Raw genomic sequence first — 21,770 nt, forward strand, 5'->3', positions numbered from 1 at the left:
CAACGGCACATAAAAAGAATTATTCACCATGACCAAGTGGGAGTCATTCCTGGGATGCAGGGGTGTTTCAATATTCGCAAATCAATCAACGTGATACATAACATTAGCAAAAAAAAAGAGAAGAACCATATGATCCTGTCAATTGATGCAGAAAAAGCCTTTGACAAAATCCAGCACCCTTTTTAATAAAAACCCTTGAGAAAGTCGGGATAGAAGGAACATACTTAAAGATCATAAAAGCCATTTATGAAAAGCCCACAGCTAACATCATCCTCAACGGGGAAAAACTGAGAGCTTTTTCCCTGAGATCAGGAACACGACAAGGATGCCCACTCTCACTGCTGTTGTTTAACATAGTGCTGGAAATTCTAGCATCAGCAATCAGACAACAAAAGAAAATCAAAGGCATCAAAATTGGCAAAGATGAAGTCAAGCTTTCGCTTTTTGCAGATGACGTGATATTATACATGGAAAATCTGATAGACTCCACCAAAAGTCTGCTAGAACTGATACATGAATTCAGCAAAGTTTCAGGATACAAAATCAATGTACAGAAATCAGTTGCATTCTTATACACTAACAATGAAGCAACAGAAAGACAAGTAAAGAAACTGATCCCATTCACAATTGCACCAAGAAGCATAAAATATCTAGGAATAAATCTAACCAAAGATGTAAAAGATCTGTATGCTGAAAACTATAGAAAGCTTATGAAGGTAATTGAAGAAGATTTAAAGAAATGGAAAGACATTCCCTGCTCATGGATTGGAAGAATAAATATTGTCAAAATGTCAATACTACCCAAAGCTATCTACACATTCAATGCAATCCCAATCAAAATTGCACGAGCATTCTTCTCGAAACTAGAACAAGCAATCCTAAAATTCATATGGAACCACAAAAGGCCCCAAATAGCCAAAGTAATTTTGAAAAAGAAGACCAAAGCAGGAGGCATCACAATCCCAGACTTTAGCCTCTACTACAAAGCTGTCATCATCAAGACAGCATGGTATTGGCACAAAAACAGATACGTAGACCAATGGAATAGAATAGAAACCCCAGAACTAGACCCACAAACGTATGGTCAACTCATCTTTGACAAAGCAGGAAAGAACATCCAATGGAAAAAAGACAGTCTCTTTAACAAATGGTGCTGGGAGAACTGGACAGCAACATGCAGAAGGTTGAAACTAGACCACTTTCTCACACCATTCACAAAAATAAACTCAAAATGGATAAAGGACCTGAATGTGAGACAGGAAACCATCCAAACCTTAGAGGAGAAAGCAGGAAAAGACCTCTCTGACCTCAGCCGTAGCAATCTCTTACTCGACACATCCCCAAAGGCAAGGGAATTAAAAGCAAAAGTGAATTACTGGGACCTTATGAAGATAAAAAGCTTCTGCACAGCAAAGGAAACAACCAACAAAACTAAAAGGCAACCAACGGAATGGGAAAAGATATTTGCAAATGACATATCGGACAAAGGGCTAGTATCCAAAATCTATAAAGAGCTCACCAAACTCCACACCCGAAAAACAAATAACCCAGTGAAGAAATGGGCAGAAAACATGAATAGACACTTCTCTAAAGAAGACATCCGGTGGGGCGCCTGGGTGGCGCAGTCGGTTAAGCGTCCGACTTCAGCCAGGTCACGATCTCGTGGTCCGTGAGTTCGAGCCCCACGTCAGGCTCTGGGCTGATGGCTCAGAGCCTGGAGCCTGTTTCCGATTCTGTGTCTCCCTCTCTCTCTGCCCCTCCCCCATTCATGCTCTGTCTCTCTCTGTCCCAAAAATAAATAAACGTTGGAAAAAAAAAATTTAGATAAAAAAAAAAAAAAAAAAAAAAAAAAAAAAAGAAGACATCCGGATGGCCAACAGGCACATGAAAAGATGTTCAGCGTCGCTCCTTATCAGGGAAATACAAATCAAAACCACACTCAGGTATCACCTCACGCCAGTCAGAGTGGCCAAAATGAACAAATCAGGAGACTATAGATGCTGGAGAGGATGTGGAGAAACGGGAACCCTCTTGCACTGTTGGTGGGAATGCAAATTGGTGCAGCCGCTCTGGAAAGCAGTGTGGAGGTTCCTCAGAAAATTAAAAATAGACCTACCCTATGACCCAGCAATAGCACTGCTAGGAATTTATCCAAGGGATACAGGAGTACTGATGCATAGGGGCACTTGTACCCCAATGTTCATAGCAGCACTCTCAACAATAGCCAAATTATGGAAAGAGCCTAAATGTCCATCAACTGATGAATGGATAAAGAAATTGTGGTTTATATACACAATGGAATACTACATGGCAATGAGAAAAAATGAAATATGGCCTTTTGTAGCAACGTGGATGGAACTGGAGAGTGTGATGCTAAGTGAAATAAGCCATACAGAGAAAGACAGATACCATATGGTTTCATTCTTATGTGGATCCTGAGAAACTTAACAGAAACCCATGGGGGGAGGGGAAGGAAAAAAAAAAAAAAGAGGTTAGAGTGGGAGAGAGCCAAAGCATAAGAGACTGTTAAAAACTGAGAACAAACTGAGGGTTGATGGGGGGTGGGAGGGAGGGGAGGGTAGGTGATGGGTATTGAGGAAGGCACCTTTTGGGATGAGCACTGGGTGTTGTATGGAAACCAATTTGACAATAAATTTCTTAAAAAAAAAGAATATATGCCATAAGAATTTTCATTAAGATATATTTGTGGGATGGGACGCCTGGGTGGCGCAGTCGGTTAAGCGTCCGACTTCAGCCAGGTCACGATCTCACCGTCCGTGATTTCAAGCCCCGTGTCAGGCTCTGGGCTGATGGCTCAGAGCCTGGAGCCTGTTTCCGATTCTGTGTCTCCCTCTCTCTCTGCCCCTCCCCCGTTCATGCTCTGTCTCTCTCTGTCCCAAAAATAAATAAACGTTGAAAAAAAAAATTTAAAAAAAAAAAGATATATTTTTGGGGTTTTTTCTGGTGAAATATATTTGTACCCACATATGTGGATTTCATTACTTTTTAAGAGAGAAAGAAAACTTGAAAACTCCCTAAATGTCCCGTGGTAAAGTATGTTAAAATATAAGTGCGTGGATTTTAATATGTGTAGACATGGAAAGAGCTCTGAGATATACAAGCCAATTGCAGAGTACACTTCTAGGAGGATCATATAAATATAAAAAAAATATGTATGTTATGGGAAAAATAACCTGCATTGGGAGATAAATATGCACTCATGTGTAAATGCAAGAAAGTGTGAGAAATCCAGTGCTTTCATTAAGGTTACTTTTCTCCTTTTATAAGAACTTTGAATGACTGAATCTGGAGTGGTGCTATTAATTAACACTTTTGACGATATTTCCCTATGACTAATACATTATCCCTATGACTAATACATTATCACAAAATTGTGATATAAAATTTTGATATAATCACAAAAATTATATCCTTTTTGTGGCTTTCAGTTTACTGACCTGAACAAAAAAAGGATCTAAATTGGTTCTCCTTTCCACATGAATTCATCTGAAGGCCAAAATGGTGATAGAATTAAAAGATAATTGTAAATACTAAAAAAGGAAATGCTATTCCTAATTTTACTTAATGGTAAATAAAAATGGTAACAATATTCAATACCAAAGACATATATGCAATAGTGAAGGAAGAAGTAATACATAATAAGTTCTACAATGGCACAGTGAATATTTAACTATGATAAATGCCTAATCAAGTCACGGTATTCTTCTGGAGTACTGGCTAAGACATAGGACTCTGAAGGCTGACTGATCTACCACACCCTTAATAGAAATGTGTTCTGGAAAGTTACCATCCCTGTGACTCAGTTCCTTCAACCCTACTGTGGGGTTCATGCTACTACTTATCTGACAGAGTTGTGTAAATTAAATGAGTCAATATGTATGATATCACATCTTATATGTAATACATTACCAATGCATGTTATCTAACACTGTGATTTATTCTGGTCACTTAAGGTAATTTTGGAGATGTGTTTATTGTCACAAACATTCAGGGGAAACAAATTGGGATATGAACTAAAGCTGAATAATTAGAAATAGATGGAAATCTGCCTGGCCCATCATCATTGGACTTTGCTAGAGAGACTGAGAGGAGACCTGGGACACTGTTCACCAGTGGAAATCTCAAGGCCGTGGGGAAATAGTGAGGTTCTTAGCAAGGGAGCATTCCAATTTCCTTCAAACAAGAATACAAAGACCACTAGAAAACAACAGTTAAAAAATGATTAAGGAAAAAAACAAAAACAAAAACAGGGGCACCTGGGTGGCTTAGTTGATTGAGCATCCAAGTCTTGATTTTGGCTCAGGTCACGATATCGAGTTTCGTGAGACTGAGCCCCGCGAAGGGCTCTGAGCTGACCGCATGGAGCCTGCTTGGGATTCTCTCTCTGCCTCTCCGCCACTATGTGCACCCTATCTCATGAGAAAAAGAAATTTACATAACCCAATAATTGTATTAGAAACCTATTGTAGATTGTAGTCCCAGTTCCTTTATAGTTCTGCAGTAAGACTGAAAATTTAAAAAACTAGAAAATTGAGCCATTTTCTTACAAGTTTGGAATTGAACTTGTCAACCTAACTTTAACTAAAAAAACGGTTTTTCCTATGACTTCTCTCTCAGTAAAGGGCTGTGTCCACCACTTGCCAAGGCAGAAACAGGCCAGTGCCCTGCCTCTCCTTCCTCATAACACACACAGACAAAAGACATTTTAAAAAATATTATATATTATTGATTCAATTTTGCTTGTTTTGCTGAAATCAGTGCAAGCTTCTCTGTCTCTGCTTCCTCTAATCTTTTTTTAATTGTTTTTCATGTTTTTTTTTTTTTTTTTGAGAGAGAGTAAGTGAGTTTGTGTGTGGGGGGGGAGGGGGAGGGTCAGGAAAAAGAGAGGGAGAGAATCCCAAGCAGGCCTCATTCTGTCAGCACAGACTAGGGGCTGTATCCCAGCACCCCATGATCATGACCTGAGCTGAAATCAAGAGTCAGACGCTGAACCCACTGAGCCACAAGGTGCCCCTCTGCTGCTTCTAATCTAATTTAAGCCACCACAGATTTTTCTCTGGATTGTTGCTGTGGACTTCCTTTCTCCAGGTTTTTCCCTCTTCCAGTTTACTCTCCAGTTTTTAGCCAGGAAAATCTTTACAAAACATAAATCCGACCATATCACTCCCTGTGTAATTATTTATTTTCAAATTGTGAAAACTCCTGTTACTTAAGCATCTTGCATCTGTTTTTTTCATGCTTTCCACATCCTCATTTAGCAGGAAGTCCCAACCCCTGAGTTAGGACTCCAAACCTTCTGATACTTATGCACTTTTCAAAAATTCAGTGAGCACATTTTTATTAGTATTTACATGTGCTTTCCCCTTTTCTATAGCTAATTGCTATTTATCTTAACAAGTTCATTTTATATTTTGTACTACTTTTTCCAGGAAGTCTTTCCTGGATTAGCAACTCTCCTATGTGCTCCAATTGATTGTTTTAACAACCTCTCTCTCTCAGTTACAGTTCTGGGCTGCCCTGGCAATTATCTTTTTCTTTGTCTACATTTTCCCCATACACACACACACACACACACACACACACACACACACACACACACACCATAGCATACATAAACATACTCTACCTGCTCATTTATGCTTTGGATAGGAACTTAGGATAGTAACTTGGTCCTTCTGAGCTCAATTCTTTTATATTTGCAAAATGAGAATTACACTACTGGCCTTCTTACAAAGACCATATGAAAAAAGTAAAAGAAAATATGTGTATATATATGATATGGAGTTAAGTAAGTCTTTCTTTCATGAAAATTAACAAGTCTGTTCAAATTTTACTCTGATTACAATATTTATTGACTGATTTCATAGATATTCTGTATTTTCCTGTTCCTCCTTAATAGCAATAGACATTCTTAGACATGTTTGCAAAGGGGTGCCTTTTCAGTGGACTTCTTTCCCTACACAGCAGGGATAAAACAAGACCCCGGCATTCTGCTCTGGCTCTGTCCCCAAGCGTGTCTCCCTAATGTCAGAATCTGTTTGTGTCTTTGGGATATGTTGGTTCAAATCATATCTCTTTGCTGTTTGGAAAAATATCTGTCTTCCAAGAGGTACCTGATAAGCTATGTTATATCTATCAAAGATATACAGTATTGTTCTGGAAACTCTCTGTAGCCTGGAGAGTCCTCAATGCAAAATGAAACCTTTGTTATACAGCTCTTTGGTTTTCCCCTTTTAGATGAAAGAGGACCAATAAAACATCCTAGTAATTAAGGTTTCAATTAATCTTGATTTTGCTTTAAATGCGAGGGCTTGTGATTATTTTTAAAGTGGCCAAAGCCACATGGGAGCATTTGAGGGGCTCTCATGCGATTTTTTTCTGTGTTAGACAGGACTATGAAGATCTAGAAAAGCAGCTGAAAGAAGTCTTTAAGGAGCGAAGCAACATCCTCCATCAGCTGACAAAGACATCAAGAGAACTTGATGGAATTAAAGTCAACCTTCAGGTGAGATGAAAACTAAATTTCCTGGCTGCAAAGGACTTGGCCTGTCTCGGTGGATTAGCATTAAAAGACTCCTGCATTTTTTTCTTTACCAGTTTTGAATATGTTTTCTGGGCTTGACCATGGGAGTTATTTATTATCATATGAGCTTTAAAAAGAAATGCCATTTGAAATGCAGTCTGGGAATCTGTGGTTTGCAAATTCAGAAAGGAGAAAATTGTGTGCTTGGCAAGGCCATCAGTTTCTCAAGCTTCTAAGATCAATTTGCCCCCTGTGTTTTTTATATTATAAAATGATGAAAACTAATTATGACCAAGAGTTGAATGAATATAGGGATGATCTCTAGAAGAGAATTTTGAATTCCACAAAGGACAGTTCTCAAGATTCTTTAATAAACCTCATTACTAAAATGGGTAAATGCCTTAGAAAGGTGAGAGTCAGCTATGAAAATGTATGAATACTCAGTGAAATCCCAATCAAAAACCAGAGACAAGATCTGTATCTAAAAAATTTTTTTTCTGAAATATCTTATAATATATTTTAATATTTGCTTGAATATTGAAATTATTGAGGACATAATGCATACTAAAAGCTTTGCTGTTTTATAGAATTTAATTTTCATAATATATCTCTGAGATGTGTACTATTAATGTGATTTTTCTTATTACACATGAGGAATTATGCTTAGAGAAGATAAGTTATTTTTGAATGTCGCAAGGGAAGCCAGAGTTTCAGTACAGGAAATCTGGCTTCGGGGTTTGTCTGTTAGTTACTGCACTGAACCATGCTTCTGAACCATGTGGAGTCACTGTTATCCTTAGCTTTTTATTCCATGAAGTTGATAAGGATGATGATGGTGTCAGTCGCCACTCCAGTCTATTGAACATGGTCTCAAGGTCTTACATTAGGTATTCCTTGTGTAATTTCTATTTAATTTTTACATGAACACTATGCTATGGCTGTCTTATAAGTGGGAAAACGAGAGTTAGAGAAAGGTTAAGAAACCATGGAGGACACAGTGAGAATTAGGTGGCAGAGCAGGTATATGAGCACAGCGCCCAAGCTCTTGTTCCTGAAGTTATGTTACAACTTGAGAACATAAAAAAAAAAAAAAAAAAAAAAAAGCGCAAAACCCACCCACATTCCATTAGAACACAGAGATGAGTATCAGGGCGGTAACAGTGCTAAGATGGAAGAATACATAGAATGTTAGGAAAGCCCTGACTTGGATAAAAAGGAAACTGAGTCAATTTCTACAGGAAGCTGATACCAGAGTTACATCTTATCCTAAGTAGAAATTCACCAGTTACATGGGGCTACAAAGAGTGTTCAGTAGGCCTGGCCCCTTCTCAGAGGCATGGAATACCTGCCACTTTGAGATTATTTCAAGCATATGGTTAGATGCCCATGTATGGTCAGGAAACTCAGTGTGTCTACACCAGCAGCCTAAGTCAAGACACCCAAGTACAATCTGGAAAATTGCTTGACAACGATATATAATTTCATGGATTCATGGTTTTTAAAAGGGTAACAATCCTACCACTAAATGTCATTTTTTAAAAAGCCTTTTTCCATTTTCTGTAAGCCATTGTGCAAGATATTTTTCATTTTTTATCTTATTAAATCCTCTTAGCAACCTCTTCACAAAATTAAGGTAATATTTCACTCATAAAATGAAGAAGCAAGATTCAAATAGGCCAAGAAAGTGCCCAGTCATACATCTAATCAATGGTGATTCTAGGTTTTAAACTAATAGTGAATAACTACATAACCCATTCCACATTTTCCTCCCAGTGGAACTTCATGAAGAAAGGAGTTTTGAAAGTTGTTATAGTTTTCTCTGTAACCATAGCCCCTGGATGGAATGGTAATATAGGTCAGCCAATAAGCACTACATTGATTAATTCGTACATAAATCAACCTTTAGAATCCTTAAAGGAACTAAGAATATTTTCCAAGAAGTGAACCTCACTTCCTCAGATGTTGCTGGATAAATAATAACCAAGGACGCCCTAGCTTTTCTCATTATATACACTCTGCTGTATCTACCCTTTTCGTTTCTGCATCTCATGTTTTTTTGTTTGTTTGTTTGCTTCTTTTGTTTTGATTGTAAATGTCTTGAAGACAGTCATCCGCTTCATCTTGGTTTCCGTCAGAATGCCCAGAATATAGCAGATGGTCAGCAAATGAATAGGCATATTTTATTGCACTGTTCATCAAGTGTTTTTCCACATCTGTTTTGCCCTTTTAGTTTTTTTCCAATAAATGTCTAAAGTAGACTGTTCAAAAATCTCATCCCTGTTTTTCACCTAAGGAAGTCAGAGGGCAGATTTTGTGACCCGCCCCAGGTCATATGACCATGATGCACTTTGAGCTATGAATCCCATGATTAGCAATGCCCTCCATCCCTTCCTCATCCTACCCTCTTTGTATGTTATATAAAGCTATTCTTTCCAAATAAGTGAAACGCCTTTTATTGGCTGCTTCCTAATTATGACCTCTGTCAGTTATTTTAGGGAAGAAGTTTCTCTTATGCAGTTCAGCCCACCACATCCATATCAGAATGCTGATCCCACTTTATGAAAATTATCTGATTTTAGCCTTAGACTCTATAATTTGTGAAGGCAGATGTCGTCCCTCTGCACAGGACTTTGCATAATTCATGAGAGATATTTGTTAAATAGATATTAAGTAAACAAAGTATTTGCCATTCTTAAGATTGTTAATTTTCTGCCTGCCACAGCTGCTTTTCCTGCAAATAATATCACTGCCCCTTTCAACATCTAATATCAAGAGAGATAGGTTACCCTGTTAAATAGTTTATTGGCTATAAATAAGAAAGTTCTTAGGGAAGGCTTAATGGGCCACATTCTATAACGAGAATAGCTCAGTGGGCTTTTCTGTTTTAAGTCACAGTCTGTGGATGCTGGATTTGCCAGAGTAAATAAACACTAATGACTGAGGTGGTACATATTGTTTCTCTTAATACCCTATCTTTTCATACCAGTTACAATTTTACATGGCCCTTGTTTCCCTGTGCATGCTGCTGCATTACTCATTAAGAATAAATAGACAAGACCAAACAGGTACATGTTTTTTGGCTGCTTTGATCTTGCATTATGTTATTACATAGCTTATTCAGAGACGTCTTTTATGTCCCTTTGTATTTGTAGAAACTATGCCAGAGCTGGTTTAATATGGCTGCAAAGAACACAGTTAAACTTCAACGGAAGACCAAAAGATGTGTTTTCTACTTGCTTGTAAAGAGACCTAAATATTATTAGGAGAGCATTCTCCCCTCCGTCGAACCTCTAAAGGCTGAGAGACTCAGTATATTTGCTTTCACCACTGTGTAGCACCTATACTGTGCTTGGTGTCATGAATTCTCATGGGCACCTTAGAGCCATGAGGACCATTGTGGCCTCATTTGCACATTCTTGTTCCAGGGCCATAAGAGCATTCACACCTGTGCCATAGAGACAAAAGTGAGCCTCACTGTATCACTTGAATAAGATTTCCTTTTCCTACTTTTCTTATCAGTCTTTGAAAAACGATGAGAAAACTTCCAAAACTGATGTTCAGAAGCTTCTGGAAATAGGTCAGAGACAAAGGTAAGACTGTGCTTTCCTTTAATTTTCTCAATTCTTTCTTTTTCCCCATAGTGTGAAAAACTCCACATTCAGAAATTTCACAAAAATCACTTCATTCTAAATGCATTAATTCATTTATCTTCTTACTTGAATGCGTGAGGATCTTGTTCAAATGAAGATTTGTATGCAATAAATCTATGGTGGGGTTTGGAATTGTGCATTTTCAACAGGTTCTCTGGTGATGGTTATGCTATGCTGCTTGTCTGCAGATCACAGAGTGTTCATGGATCTGTGGTATTTTCCTCTATTATCCTAGTAAGACAGACCCTGATAAATCTGCCCATCAATAGACACGTCCAATAACATGTTTAATGGCATCAAAACTTGATCATAGTGTTAATGGTGGGGTGGTAAGGAATGGGGTAATCTTATTAACAGCGTAAGTAGAATTAGTCTAATCTTATTAGTGTTGGATTGTGTTTTTTTTTTTTGAAAGAAGTGTGTTTTGAGTAGATTTCTATGCAGTATAATATGAATTGAAATTGCCTCTCAAAGGAAAAAAAAGATATTTTAAGGTAGAAACAAGCTAGCATTTGCATACATTTACTAGAGGCTCTCTTAGATATATAGATATAGATATAGATATATTTATATATATTCTATTTCACCCTCATAGTTACCTTATATACATGTATGTATATATGTATATACATGTATATAAGTTACCTTATATATGTATATAAGTTACCTTATATATATATATATATATATTTATATATATTCTCCTATTTCACCCTCATAGTTACCTTATAAAGTAGATATGATTTCCCTATTTAACGGGTAGGAAATCGTTGCTCCAAGGCTTTAAATGAGTTGATGAGAGATGTATTAAGTGGAATTTGCTCTGTTGTGTCTTACCCCGTGGCGACACCCTTTCACATTAGTTCATTGATCACAAAACACAAAACTCCAAAAAAGCTTATACACACTATGTAGTCCCTTCTCATTGTCTTGTATCTTCTTCACTGTCCTTGCCTTCTGACCCAGATACCTCTCATTGACATATATTCAGATCGAGCTGATGACACATTAAAAATTTCAGGTCTACTGTCCTATGTTGACTCTTTTTATTATTTTAATGAAATTATTATTTCTTAACATAAAATTGTCTTCACAGTCAAGTATTAAAGAGCTTGTATAAGATAATTCGCTAGCATATTTTAATAGATTATTTTAAGTGATTGTATTGGTTTAAAAAAAAACATGGTTACATTTATTAAGAATTTCAGATCATCATCTATACACTTGGTATGGTATACAAACTACCAGATGATGGGCCAAGTCTTTCAATTAAATGGCAAAACAAACCTGATATTTTGGTATTACGATTTCAATGTTTTACTCAAAATTAGAAAGCTTGTTTAAAATGTGCAACTTATATAATGTACACAAAGTCAGAATGGAAAATTTGGTAAATTCTAACAGTAGGTAATTTCTCAAACGGTTATGACATTTGATATATTAGTTTTTGTGATTACTTGCAAAGAGAGATATAAAAATCATGGCTACCTGAAGGTGAAGGAGACTGTGTATCTCATTTGAAAAGAAGAGATACTAATAAACAGTAAAAGAGAAAAAAATATCTTAGAATATAAAAATGTTAACTAATTTCAAATTTAGAAGTTTTATCTGACTCTGAAACAGTGCAATGCATTGTAGATGCCACTTGGCTATACCTCCAGCTCTCAGTAACCTTTCATCCTCTGGGATGCTTGCCACCTGACACTTAGGTGCACCAGTGTTCCCTAGAAGTCATTAGGACTTCAACGTCACTCACAGTTACAAAAACGAATCAATTAGAATTTCCCTCTTGGAACTGTAACTAAGAGGCATCTAATCAGTCTCTCTGTGTAGCTGAAACCAGACTGTAAGTAAGTAAACTCAGAGGCTATAATTGTGCAGAGAGAGCAGAGAGCACCTTGCTGTTGAGACAGAGAAAGGAATGCGTGTGCATGCATGTGCATATTTTTGTGTGCAGGTGCATGTGTATGAGAGAGAGCGAGCACACAAAAGTTGTGTTGGCTCTTGAGTGTTACATTTTGACAGCCTAGATTATACCCACAGAAGAGCTCCAGATCTAAACCATACCATATAAGGAGAGAGTGTGTACTTACAATGTGGAGACTTGGGGGGTTGGAGGGTAACCTAAAGTGTCTGAAAACTGCCTTAGAAAAAGTAATAATACATTTTATTCTCTATGGTGGTTTGTGGGTGGAGATTCTAAGAAGGCAGTTTTGGACTCTCTGTTCCAAAGCATCGTACAGAATCGTGTTCTCTGAAAACAAAAATGATACATGGGGCAGCAGCAAGTTCTCCATCTGAGATGTTTTTACAATACAAGTTGTAAAAAAAAATGCCTTCCTGTAGTGTGATTTTGGTGTGTTTTCATATTTATAATTTGACATTGGAGGTGTATGAAACAGCTGGTCCAGATAGGACCCTAGAGTAGCAGCGATAGTTGGGTAAAACCCTGGAGTAGCAGTGATAGTTGGTGGAGGAGGCCTGCCCATGAGCAAGTCAGGAGTCCTCTCTCATAGGAGTGTAACTTTCCAAGGCTGTGAGGCAGAGACTTGGGGCTCGCTAAAGCACAGGAGCAGTGGGAATGTGTAGAGATAAGTCTGGAAGGTGAAAGAGGAGATGGAGATATTCAGAAGGTTCAAAAGATCAACTTTACCGTTCTGTCCGATAGCTTTCTTTGATGTGAGAAAATGTGTAGAGTCCTCTACCTTCTCCAGTGTTTGTTAACAGCAGAAAGTGCTTTAACCTGTTAATTTTGTTTTACTCCCTACATTGCCTATAGATGTCAGTATGTGGGAATTTTTGAATATACATAGATACTCATTTTTATTTTTATAAAATATATTTTATAATTTTAAAATGTATGTATCATTTAAAATTCAATGATAGTTTTAATTTTTAAATATTTAAAAATGATAAAAAGTTAAATGATAAAAATATTTATTTTTTAAATATTTAAATATTTAAAAATTGATTAAAAATGATAAAAAGTTTAAAAACTTTTTAAATTTAAAAATGATAAAAATATAATCAATCATTGTAAAATTTTAGTATAATTTTTTAACAGTTGGAAATATAATAGTTTGTATTTTCATTCAGTGCTTATTAATGATCTGAGTGTTAGGGATAGCATGTAGACCCTTTCTGCCCTCGTTCTTCCCTCCATCCCTTTCTCCCTCCCTCCCTTCCTCCCTTTGTTCTTTCCCTCCTCTTTTTCTGTCTCCACAGAGGTAGTGTAATGACTCCAGGGTTTGAACACATAGGTTCTAGAACACAATTTCACTACCTTTCTCCGTATCAGTTTTCTGCCTCTAGTATTATGTCATAGTTTGATGTGAACCTTCTAAGAGTGAGTGCCTGATGCATTGGAAGCCCACCATATATATAGATATTTCTATTCTATTATATTATGCCACAAACGGTCTTTGTGGAAGATAGTAGAAACAATAACAGAAGCCCCAATTTTAAATGTTCATATATGAAACAATCCTGATCAATGTTACCTGTTTGAGGAAGGAATGGGAGCTGAGACTTAAATCCACTCTAAGCACCAGCATGTTACAAGCTTCCCTCAGGCGAACAGTAATTGTCTAAGAACCAACGTGACCATAACTATTTTACAACATGTTTCAGTTATATCGTACTTTGACAAACAAAGCCCAGATTGATTTTAAAAATACCTATGGACCTTCATTGGTATTCCTGAAATTGAGACTGGGACCTAAGAGTTTCTAGAGTAAGAAATCTAGGAGCGTCATTAAATCCCATTGGATGAAAGAACGGTCCACAGGTGTGCAGGATGCGATGGTCAAAGAATGAGCTTAGGGACCCAAAGTACTGCTGGAGGTTATGACAGAGATCTCATATTTATTAAATGATTATTTTCTAGGCTTTGCACTAAGCATTTTGCCTACATTGTGTCATCTAAACGTCACTACAAACCCATGAGGTAGCTCTATTAGTGTTCCCATTTTATAGATGAAGAAAATGGGTCTAATACGGTACAGTCTTATCTCTGGTCTCTGTAGTGTGGTTACACGCAAAGGTTGCAGGGGTGGGTAGTCTTTTGCCATGAGAATGGGAATTTTAAATTAGTTTGAGTCCTGCTGGTAAGGCTGGGAAAGGTTTCTGTTTGGCTGTTGCTATTGCTTTGAAGGAGTTTATTCCTGTAGCCAGAATAAAACGCAAGCGCGCGCGCGCGCGCGCGCGCGCGCGCGCGCACACACACACACACACACACACACACACACACACTAACCTTTATCTGCTATCAGAATTTTTTGAAGTGGTAGCTTAGGTAATAAAATGAAGGCACAGAAAGATAGTATGATTTGCCATATGAGTAAATCTTAAACCCTTGAGAGGAATGCGTAATTATGGAAATGTTTATATTTTTAACAAGTGAGGCAACATCCATGCGTAGTAGTGAGCTTGAGACAAATGTGTAATACATGCAAGACATGTATTTCTTTTATTATCCCCAATAAATGAGGCAAGTCCGAAATAAGTCTCTTTTCTCTTTGTTTTTATAAAAAAGTCCCAGGTCTTATAAAGCATGTCTAAAGTACACTGTCTTAGAATTAATCAATTAGAAGCATCCACAGGGAGTTGTAATTTTATCCTATCTGCAAATCTGTGGCAACTTTTTTTTTTCTAACCAGCATGTTCATACCCTGGCATGCTGTCACTAAAATTAGCTTTTCAACTCTAATTATTATATTGATTTGATTTAACACATTATGCAGCTCACAGATGACTCACTCAGTGGTATTTTTATAAGACACAATAGCAAGGCGATTTTCTTTAAATACAGCTTGCTTTTAGTACTTGCATGGGAGAGAAAACTTTATTACTAGAATCCTTAGATACATCCTGTATGCTTAATCATGTCTCTATATACAGTTCTAGTTATCAGTTTCCTAAATGTATGTAGACACCAAAACCTCCTTTCATAATGTACATAGGAAATGATAGAATTGTGTTTCTCTTTTGCTCTCTATTTTCTGCTAGAGAACAAATGAAGTCTCTCCAGGAGGTCCTGCAAAATCAACTTAAAGAGACATCTGAGAAAGCAGAAAAACAACAAGCTACTGTAAGTGTGTTTCTTCTTTGTGTCCTTTGCTTTGGTGCTAGGAGATTTTTTTTTTTCTTCCCCAAATCACCATGGAACAAACACTCTTGTAAAAAATAACAATACAATAAGGAAAATTCGGTCACCAAAATCATAAAAATACTTGGTCAGCATTCATTTCAAGGAAAGAGTTTTGTTGTATTTGATTGTTAGGGGTCTTCTAAATCCCAACCCTCATTTATGAATGAAAACAGAGGTCAAGAGTAGGACAAAAGTGCTGGTGTCAGCCCCATACCAATGACTCCTGACTTGTGGCCTACAACTCACCTTGAGCTGAGTTAAGCTATATAGATCCCCACCTCTCATCCACTTAGCAGGAATCTCTCGGGGGCGGAGCCATATTCTTCCTGTTGAATCAACTCCACAGGTGATTCTGACACGCCCCTAGGCTTGAGAATCAAACTTCTCTCCAGATATTCTCACTGGATTTCTACTGTATTCTCCAGAACCACCTTATGTACCATTTATGGTTAATGAGCCTTTTATCTTGCTTCTAGGACCCGAGTCTATTTTAAAATATAGTATGTTAATGGAAAGTTTAAGGTGCAGTTAGGCCAACAGATCAGGAAATGACTACCATTGAGAGGATAGTTTATTTCTCACAATTCCCAAGACGGATGACATGCCATGGGACTGGTGACCACCCATCGAAGTACTTGGGTAGGTCATGAGGCAGAGGGAACTGTGGGCAAGAGTCTTTATTGTGGGTTCTGTAGGAAGGAATGGGTGAGAAGGTGTAAGCAGCACTAGGAGGAGTCAGTGTGAATGACTTCAGCAGGCTCTGGGATGTAAGGAATGCTTACCTGTACCTGCCCCTGGGGTGATCAGGGCAGGTGTATAGTGAGTGGGCTGGCCTGTGAGAGCATGCCAATACAAAGGGGTGGCTCGGGCTATGGGCTCTGTGTTGGTTACTTTGTTTTTGAAAAGCATGTCACCAGGAGGAATTGTTCTGTGCTGGCAATTGAATAACTAGTATGCTTTAACCCAGAGTCAGGAAAGAGATGACCACAATCTTGACAAATATGGGATTGAGATACACGTATTAAAACAACGATTATTTTATTAATGTGCATCTGATGGGATTTAGAAGACAGATTTCATAGTACCTCTTCCAAATTGTGGTCATCTCAGAAGGAATGCTTTGTGCTTATTCTCCCTCTTTGAAAATTCTAAGTTGACTAAGAATTAAACTAGTTTGTATTTTTAAGCTTTTTTGGGGGGGTGTGAATAATATTTATTTTCTCTGTTAGACTGTTGGTGTAATTGAAGGCTGGATGATAAGGAGAGATAAAGATAATTGTTCACTCTCAAATACAGGGGAAGAACTGGATTTGCTTCTGCAAACGTTGTGCTATTTTAGATTTAAGAGCTGATAATCTTATGTGCTACCCTTGATTAGATATTAGTAACTATGCCTTTTTCCATAAAAATAGCAGGTTGTATGTTTTATGCAAAAGATGTTTCAAATATACCATTTGATAAGTCCATAATAAAATCTCATGAAACTTAAAGAATAAGCTTAAATCACAAAAATATGAAAGAAGATAAATTTATGAAAAATTAAACTGAAGAAACAGTAGAGCTGTCATGATCTAATGCTATTTGAAGTACTTTTTAAGAATATTTTTTATTATCCCTGAGCAAATAATAGAATAGCTTATCTTTCAAACTATGTTCCTCCTAAAAGTCCTAATAGACAGCAAGGAAGAATGAGCTCTCATTCTCTGTAACCAGAGTAATTAAATATATTAATGCTCATTGGATGCATTTCACTACTCTTGTTAATTTTTATGGCTTAACTTGCCCTAAGTGAGACATAATTAGTTTAAAGGCAAAAATTAGCTTCTAGCTTTGACTCTCATTAAGAGTAAAGAATTGCTATGTTCTTATATTCTTTGTTCAAAGTAAATAAATGATATTTTCTGTTTCTGAGAATTAAATTCATAGCTATCTCTCGAGAATGCTTATTTTTTCCAGGGATGTTAAAACCTGCTGGGATTCGAGATCAATGGTTTCAAAATGCTAATACTTTTTGAATATTCTGAATATATTTTAGCTCTTGAATATTGAACACTGACTTCTCAAGATTCTCTGTCCTTGTTTCACATTTAAATAATTATATTCTTTATTAATAAAACTAACTTTAATTAAGAGTATAATGAAAACTGAGGCACTGGGCTGGCTCAGTCGGTAGAGCATAAGACTCTTGATCTCAGGGTCTGGAGTTTGAGCCCCACAGTGGGCATAGAGTTTACTTAAAACAAAACAAAACAAAGCAAAGCAAAACAAAACAAAACCTGGTCTAGCTACTTCTTAAGGTTGTTTTGAAGTAATGTGTGAGAAAACGCCATGTCAGGTGTTTGTATGTAAAAATAAGATTATTTTTTTTAAGTTGTTAATTATAGAAAACATATTGAATAATATCAAAATGTGAGGATTTGGGAAAAATTGAGGTCCATGAAGGAATAGGTTATTAATATAAACAAGATGGCTTAATTTTTAGATTTTTATTTTATCTTATTTTTAGTAGGCTTCATGCCCAACATGGGCCTTGAACTCAGGACCCCAAGATCAAGAGTCTGTGCTCTACTGACTGAGCCAGTGAGGTGCCCAATATAAGTAAGAGTGCTTTTTGTAGTTCATGACTTAAAGGCAAATCTGTAATATATCAGATTTTTCTAGTGCTTATAAAGTGTTTAGGCTCTAAAGTAAGCTCTAACAGTTGGCTTTTTTTTTTGTAATGGGAGTGCTCACTTAAGCTTTGATTGCAGAGGCATCCACTTCAAAGATGGCTATCTGAAATAAACACAGAGGTGCCAGCCACATCACTAGATAAAGAGCAAGGCCAGGCCCTCCCCCTCCCAGACTTAAAGCTCCTAAAAACCCCCAGCTTCCTTTGTTTTGAAGATCTTGGTTGATTTCAGTAATTGACCTTTGGGGCTTCTTGTTTGTTCTCTAACATTGTTTTAAATTTCCATTCTTATGTTTTAAATTCACCTACCCTCCACCCCAATAAAAAAGCATAACCTCAGGCCTGTGCTCTCCCTGGCTCTTTCTACCTAAGGCTTCACTGTGTGGCCCAGGTGTAACTTGTAATTTCCAGAACTTGTAAGCAATACCTTTATTTTTTTTGTTTTTAAAATTTTCAGTTCCCTGATGATATTGATGAGGGTGTCTTGTAGTCATACTAAGAACCACAAAGGCCGGTCCAGCCACAAGATAGGTTACCAATAGGCTGAGACAGTATGAACCAGTAAAAATTGGTGCAAAAGCTGTTTATTGGGGCATACACTATTGCTCTGCATACATATCTTTCGTTTTTTAATTTTTTTTTAACGTTTATTTATTTTTGAGAGCCAGAGAGAGACAGCGTGAGCAGGGGAGATGCAGAGAATCTGAAGACTTCAGATTCTGAATCTGAGGCAGGCTCCAGGCTCTGAGCTGTCAGCACAGAGCCAGAGATGAGGCTTTGATTTCATTGACCACAGGATCATGATCTGAGCTGAAGTCAGACACTTAACCAACTGAGCCCCCCAGGCGCCCCTGCATTCATATCTAATTTTGAATGGCATTAAGTCCTCCATTGATTCCTTTGCTTTACCAACCAAATCAAATTACCTTCTTAAAGGGACAAAGAGTGTGACTCATGTATTCAGGTTGCTGTCAGTATCTTCATAGTTCAAATTTGCCCTGAAAATTATTACGACCAAGATAACGATCATGGTAGTTCTCAAGCTTCTGCTTGTTTTATATGCAGTTTGACCATTCAAAATTGGTTTAGATTTCTATTACCATTTCAAGGAATGGTACAAGAACTCCTACACAAGCCAGAAGAGAGTGTTAACATTGTTGTAAGGGTTTACACAACAGACAAAAGCAAAATGTACAAAAACATGAACAAGACAAATACACATCAACTTCAGGGTAGTGGTTACTTCTGGAGAGAGGGAAGGGGACTTTAATAGTAGGTGTAATATTTTTTTTTACATGATTTGAAGGAAGTTTAACTAAATATTTACATTTGTTTATTCTTAAGGTTGGGCCCAGAGACATTTTACATACGACTTCTTGATCTTTTGTTTATGTCTGAAATGTGTCAGAACTGGTTTTTTTTTTCTTTTTTAAATCTGTATATATAGTGAAAATTCATTTTACTCCTAAACTTGATTTCTACTGATTCAGTCTATCTCTGTAGATAATGCACATTACCAGTCTCTTTTGTATTATTCCAGGGATCCTCTAAGACTGTGTTGTCCCACTATGTACATAAGACTGCTGAGCATTATAAAATGGCTGGTCCAAATTGAGATATGCTGTTAGTGTAAACCATACAGTGCATTTTAAAGATGTACTGCAAACTCTAATGTCAATTATATCATTAATCCATGACATGTCAAAATGATATCTTGAATATATTGAATTAAATAAAATATAGTAGTGAAATTAATTTTATCTGTTTCCTGTTGCTTTTTTAAAAAATGTGACTACGAGGAAATAAAACACTGGAGAAATTAAATATTTCATCCACTATCATAAAGTTACTTTTTATCATAGTGAATGCTCAATGGCTATAAAGTCTCAAATTTTAAAACTATGCTATACTGACTTTGTTTTCAAAATACTCAGGCAGATATGCTCAGGGAGAAAAGGTGCTATGTTTATGCAAACATGGCTTGGACAGCTGACCTAAGATCACATATCCCAACAATATCACATTCGGAAGGAAACATCATGGTTTCTTTGATGTAGTATTATAACATTCCGTGTTTTTGAGATCAGAAATATCACCATGCAATTGCTTTCTAACCTGCCACTGATGAAAATTACCTGGAGAGTGTTTTATGAGTGGAGATTTCTAGGCGCAACCCTAGAATCTGGCTTTTTGTTGTTTTGTTTTGTTTTGTTTTTTTAAAGGACCACATTTTTTTTTACTCAGGTTTAAATAGTTAGAGAATCACAGTTCTAATATGCACAGTTTCTTAATTAAAAATAATGAATCTTTTACTACATGAGAAAAGACTTTTTTATGATCAATGGATATATGTATGAATTGGGCAATGAAAGTTTGGTTAATGAAAATTTTAATCCTTTGTTCTTTTTCAATATTTCTTTATAAAGAAATAATCATTGTATTATGCTTCAAAAATCATGAAAATAAATGGACAAATCCATAGAAATGAGTTTGAAATGTTCTTACATAATATTTTATTCATTTTCAGATTAATTTTTTAAAGACTGAAATGGAAAGAAAGAGCAAAATGATCCGAGATCTCCAGAATGAGGTAAGATATATTTCAGGCAAATTCTATAAATCAAAAAAAAAAAAAAAAAAAAAAAAAGACAAACCCACATATAGTTTCACCACAAGTTTTGGAGTATTGATCACATGCAAATTTGACCTTATAGTAATGCCCCGATTTTGAATCTGAGAGACCACCAAGGAGCCGATACGGATGCAAACGCAGGAGGGTTTATTTGCAAGCTTGAGCTTGGGCCCAAGTATACCCGACACAGCGGAGCAGGGACTTGGATCCCTAGGTTAAGAGGCATAGCAATTTTATAGGGGCCAATGGCCAATGAGATTGTAACACACACAGAAAGTTGCATAGTCATGTCAGTCCACACGCAGGTAGCCAATTGAATTACCATTTACCCTATAGTAACTGTTTGAACTAGCCTATCACTCTGGTCAGAATTGGCGCACAAGTTTGGCAGGCAAAAGGCGGGGTTTGAGAATTGGCGCGCAAGTTTGGCGGGCAAAAGGCAGGATTTACATTCTTTGGTGGTTAGGGGTTCCGAATGCCTATATGAGCCGGTTTCCAGTAAGGGTGTGCTCAGCGGCTTGTCTAGGGTGGGAGAGTGTCTTAAGCAATAAGTAGGTCATGTGGGGGTTATACATGAGATGGTGGGTGTAGCACAAAATGGAATTAGTCTTGCTCTGCTTGTCCAGGGGTAGGGGATTTTTGTTAAATTCCTTGGGTCCCACACTTATGTGTGAATGGAAAGGAATTGTAAGGTTAAGAATTTCAAAGAGTAGATAATCCCTACTTCTATCTGTATTTGATAATGTTATTAGTTCATGCCTCCCTATTTCATTTTCCTTCTAATTATATTTTGCTTGGACTACTATTACAAATTAATTTTCATTTCATAAATTTATCTATCCACCAAATGACATCAGAGGGGGTGAAGAAGAAGACTAGCTAGAAATTGACTTCTTGCAAGGAAGAGTTAATCTAGAATGAAAAATTTATTTAGGATAATCTTCAAGTAACATAAAGTTTAACAGAAATAGGCTGGAACAGCTTTCGCTATAGCCTTCAAAGTATAAGGACCCTATAAAATACTGTATTTTTTTTCTTCTGATTCTCTGTCTTGTTATACAACCACTTTATTTTCTACAGTTCCTCCATCACATTTCTATTTCTACCTTTTTATTTCCATTTTC

At 36.9% G+C, this 21,770-nt stretch overlaps 1 protein-coding gene across 4 annotated transcripts in view; it reads left to right on the plus strand.

Annotated features, from left to right (window-relative positions):
* The window catches only part of LUZP2 (leucine zipper protein 2), a 502,216-nt gene that overhangs the window by 232,876 nt on the left and 247,570 nt on the right, over positions 1–21,770 (plus strand). For 3 of the 4 annotated variants that reach the window (XM_045484804.1, XM_045484803.1, XM_045484802.1), the window contains exons 2-5: positions 6,409–6,526; positions 10,064–10,134; positions 15,202–15,283; positions 20,542–20,604. In XM_045484804.1, the coding sequence (XP_045340760.1) occupies positions 6,409–6,526; positions 10,064–10,134; positions 15,202–15,283; positions 20,542–20,604 (334 nt within the window). The remainder of the gene's footprint in view (positions 1–6,408; positions 6,527–10,063; positions 10,135–15,201; positions 15,284–20,541; positions 20,605–21,770) is intronic. The other variant, XM_045484805.1, reaches the window with a different exon arrangement.

The sequence above is a fragment of the Leopardus geoffroyi genome, chromosome D1 (assembly GCF_018350155.1).
Source record: "Leopardus geoffroyi isolate Oge1 chromosome D1, O.geoffroyi_Oge1_pat1.0, whole genome shotgun sequence".
Lineage (NCBI taxonomy): Eukaryota > Metazoa > Chordata > Mammalia > Carnivora > Felidae > Leopardus > Leopardus geoffroyi.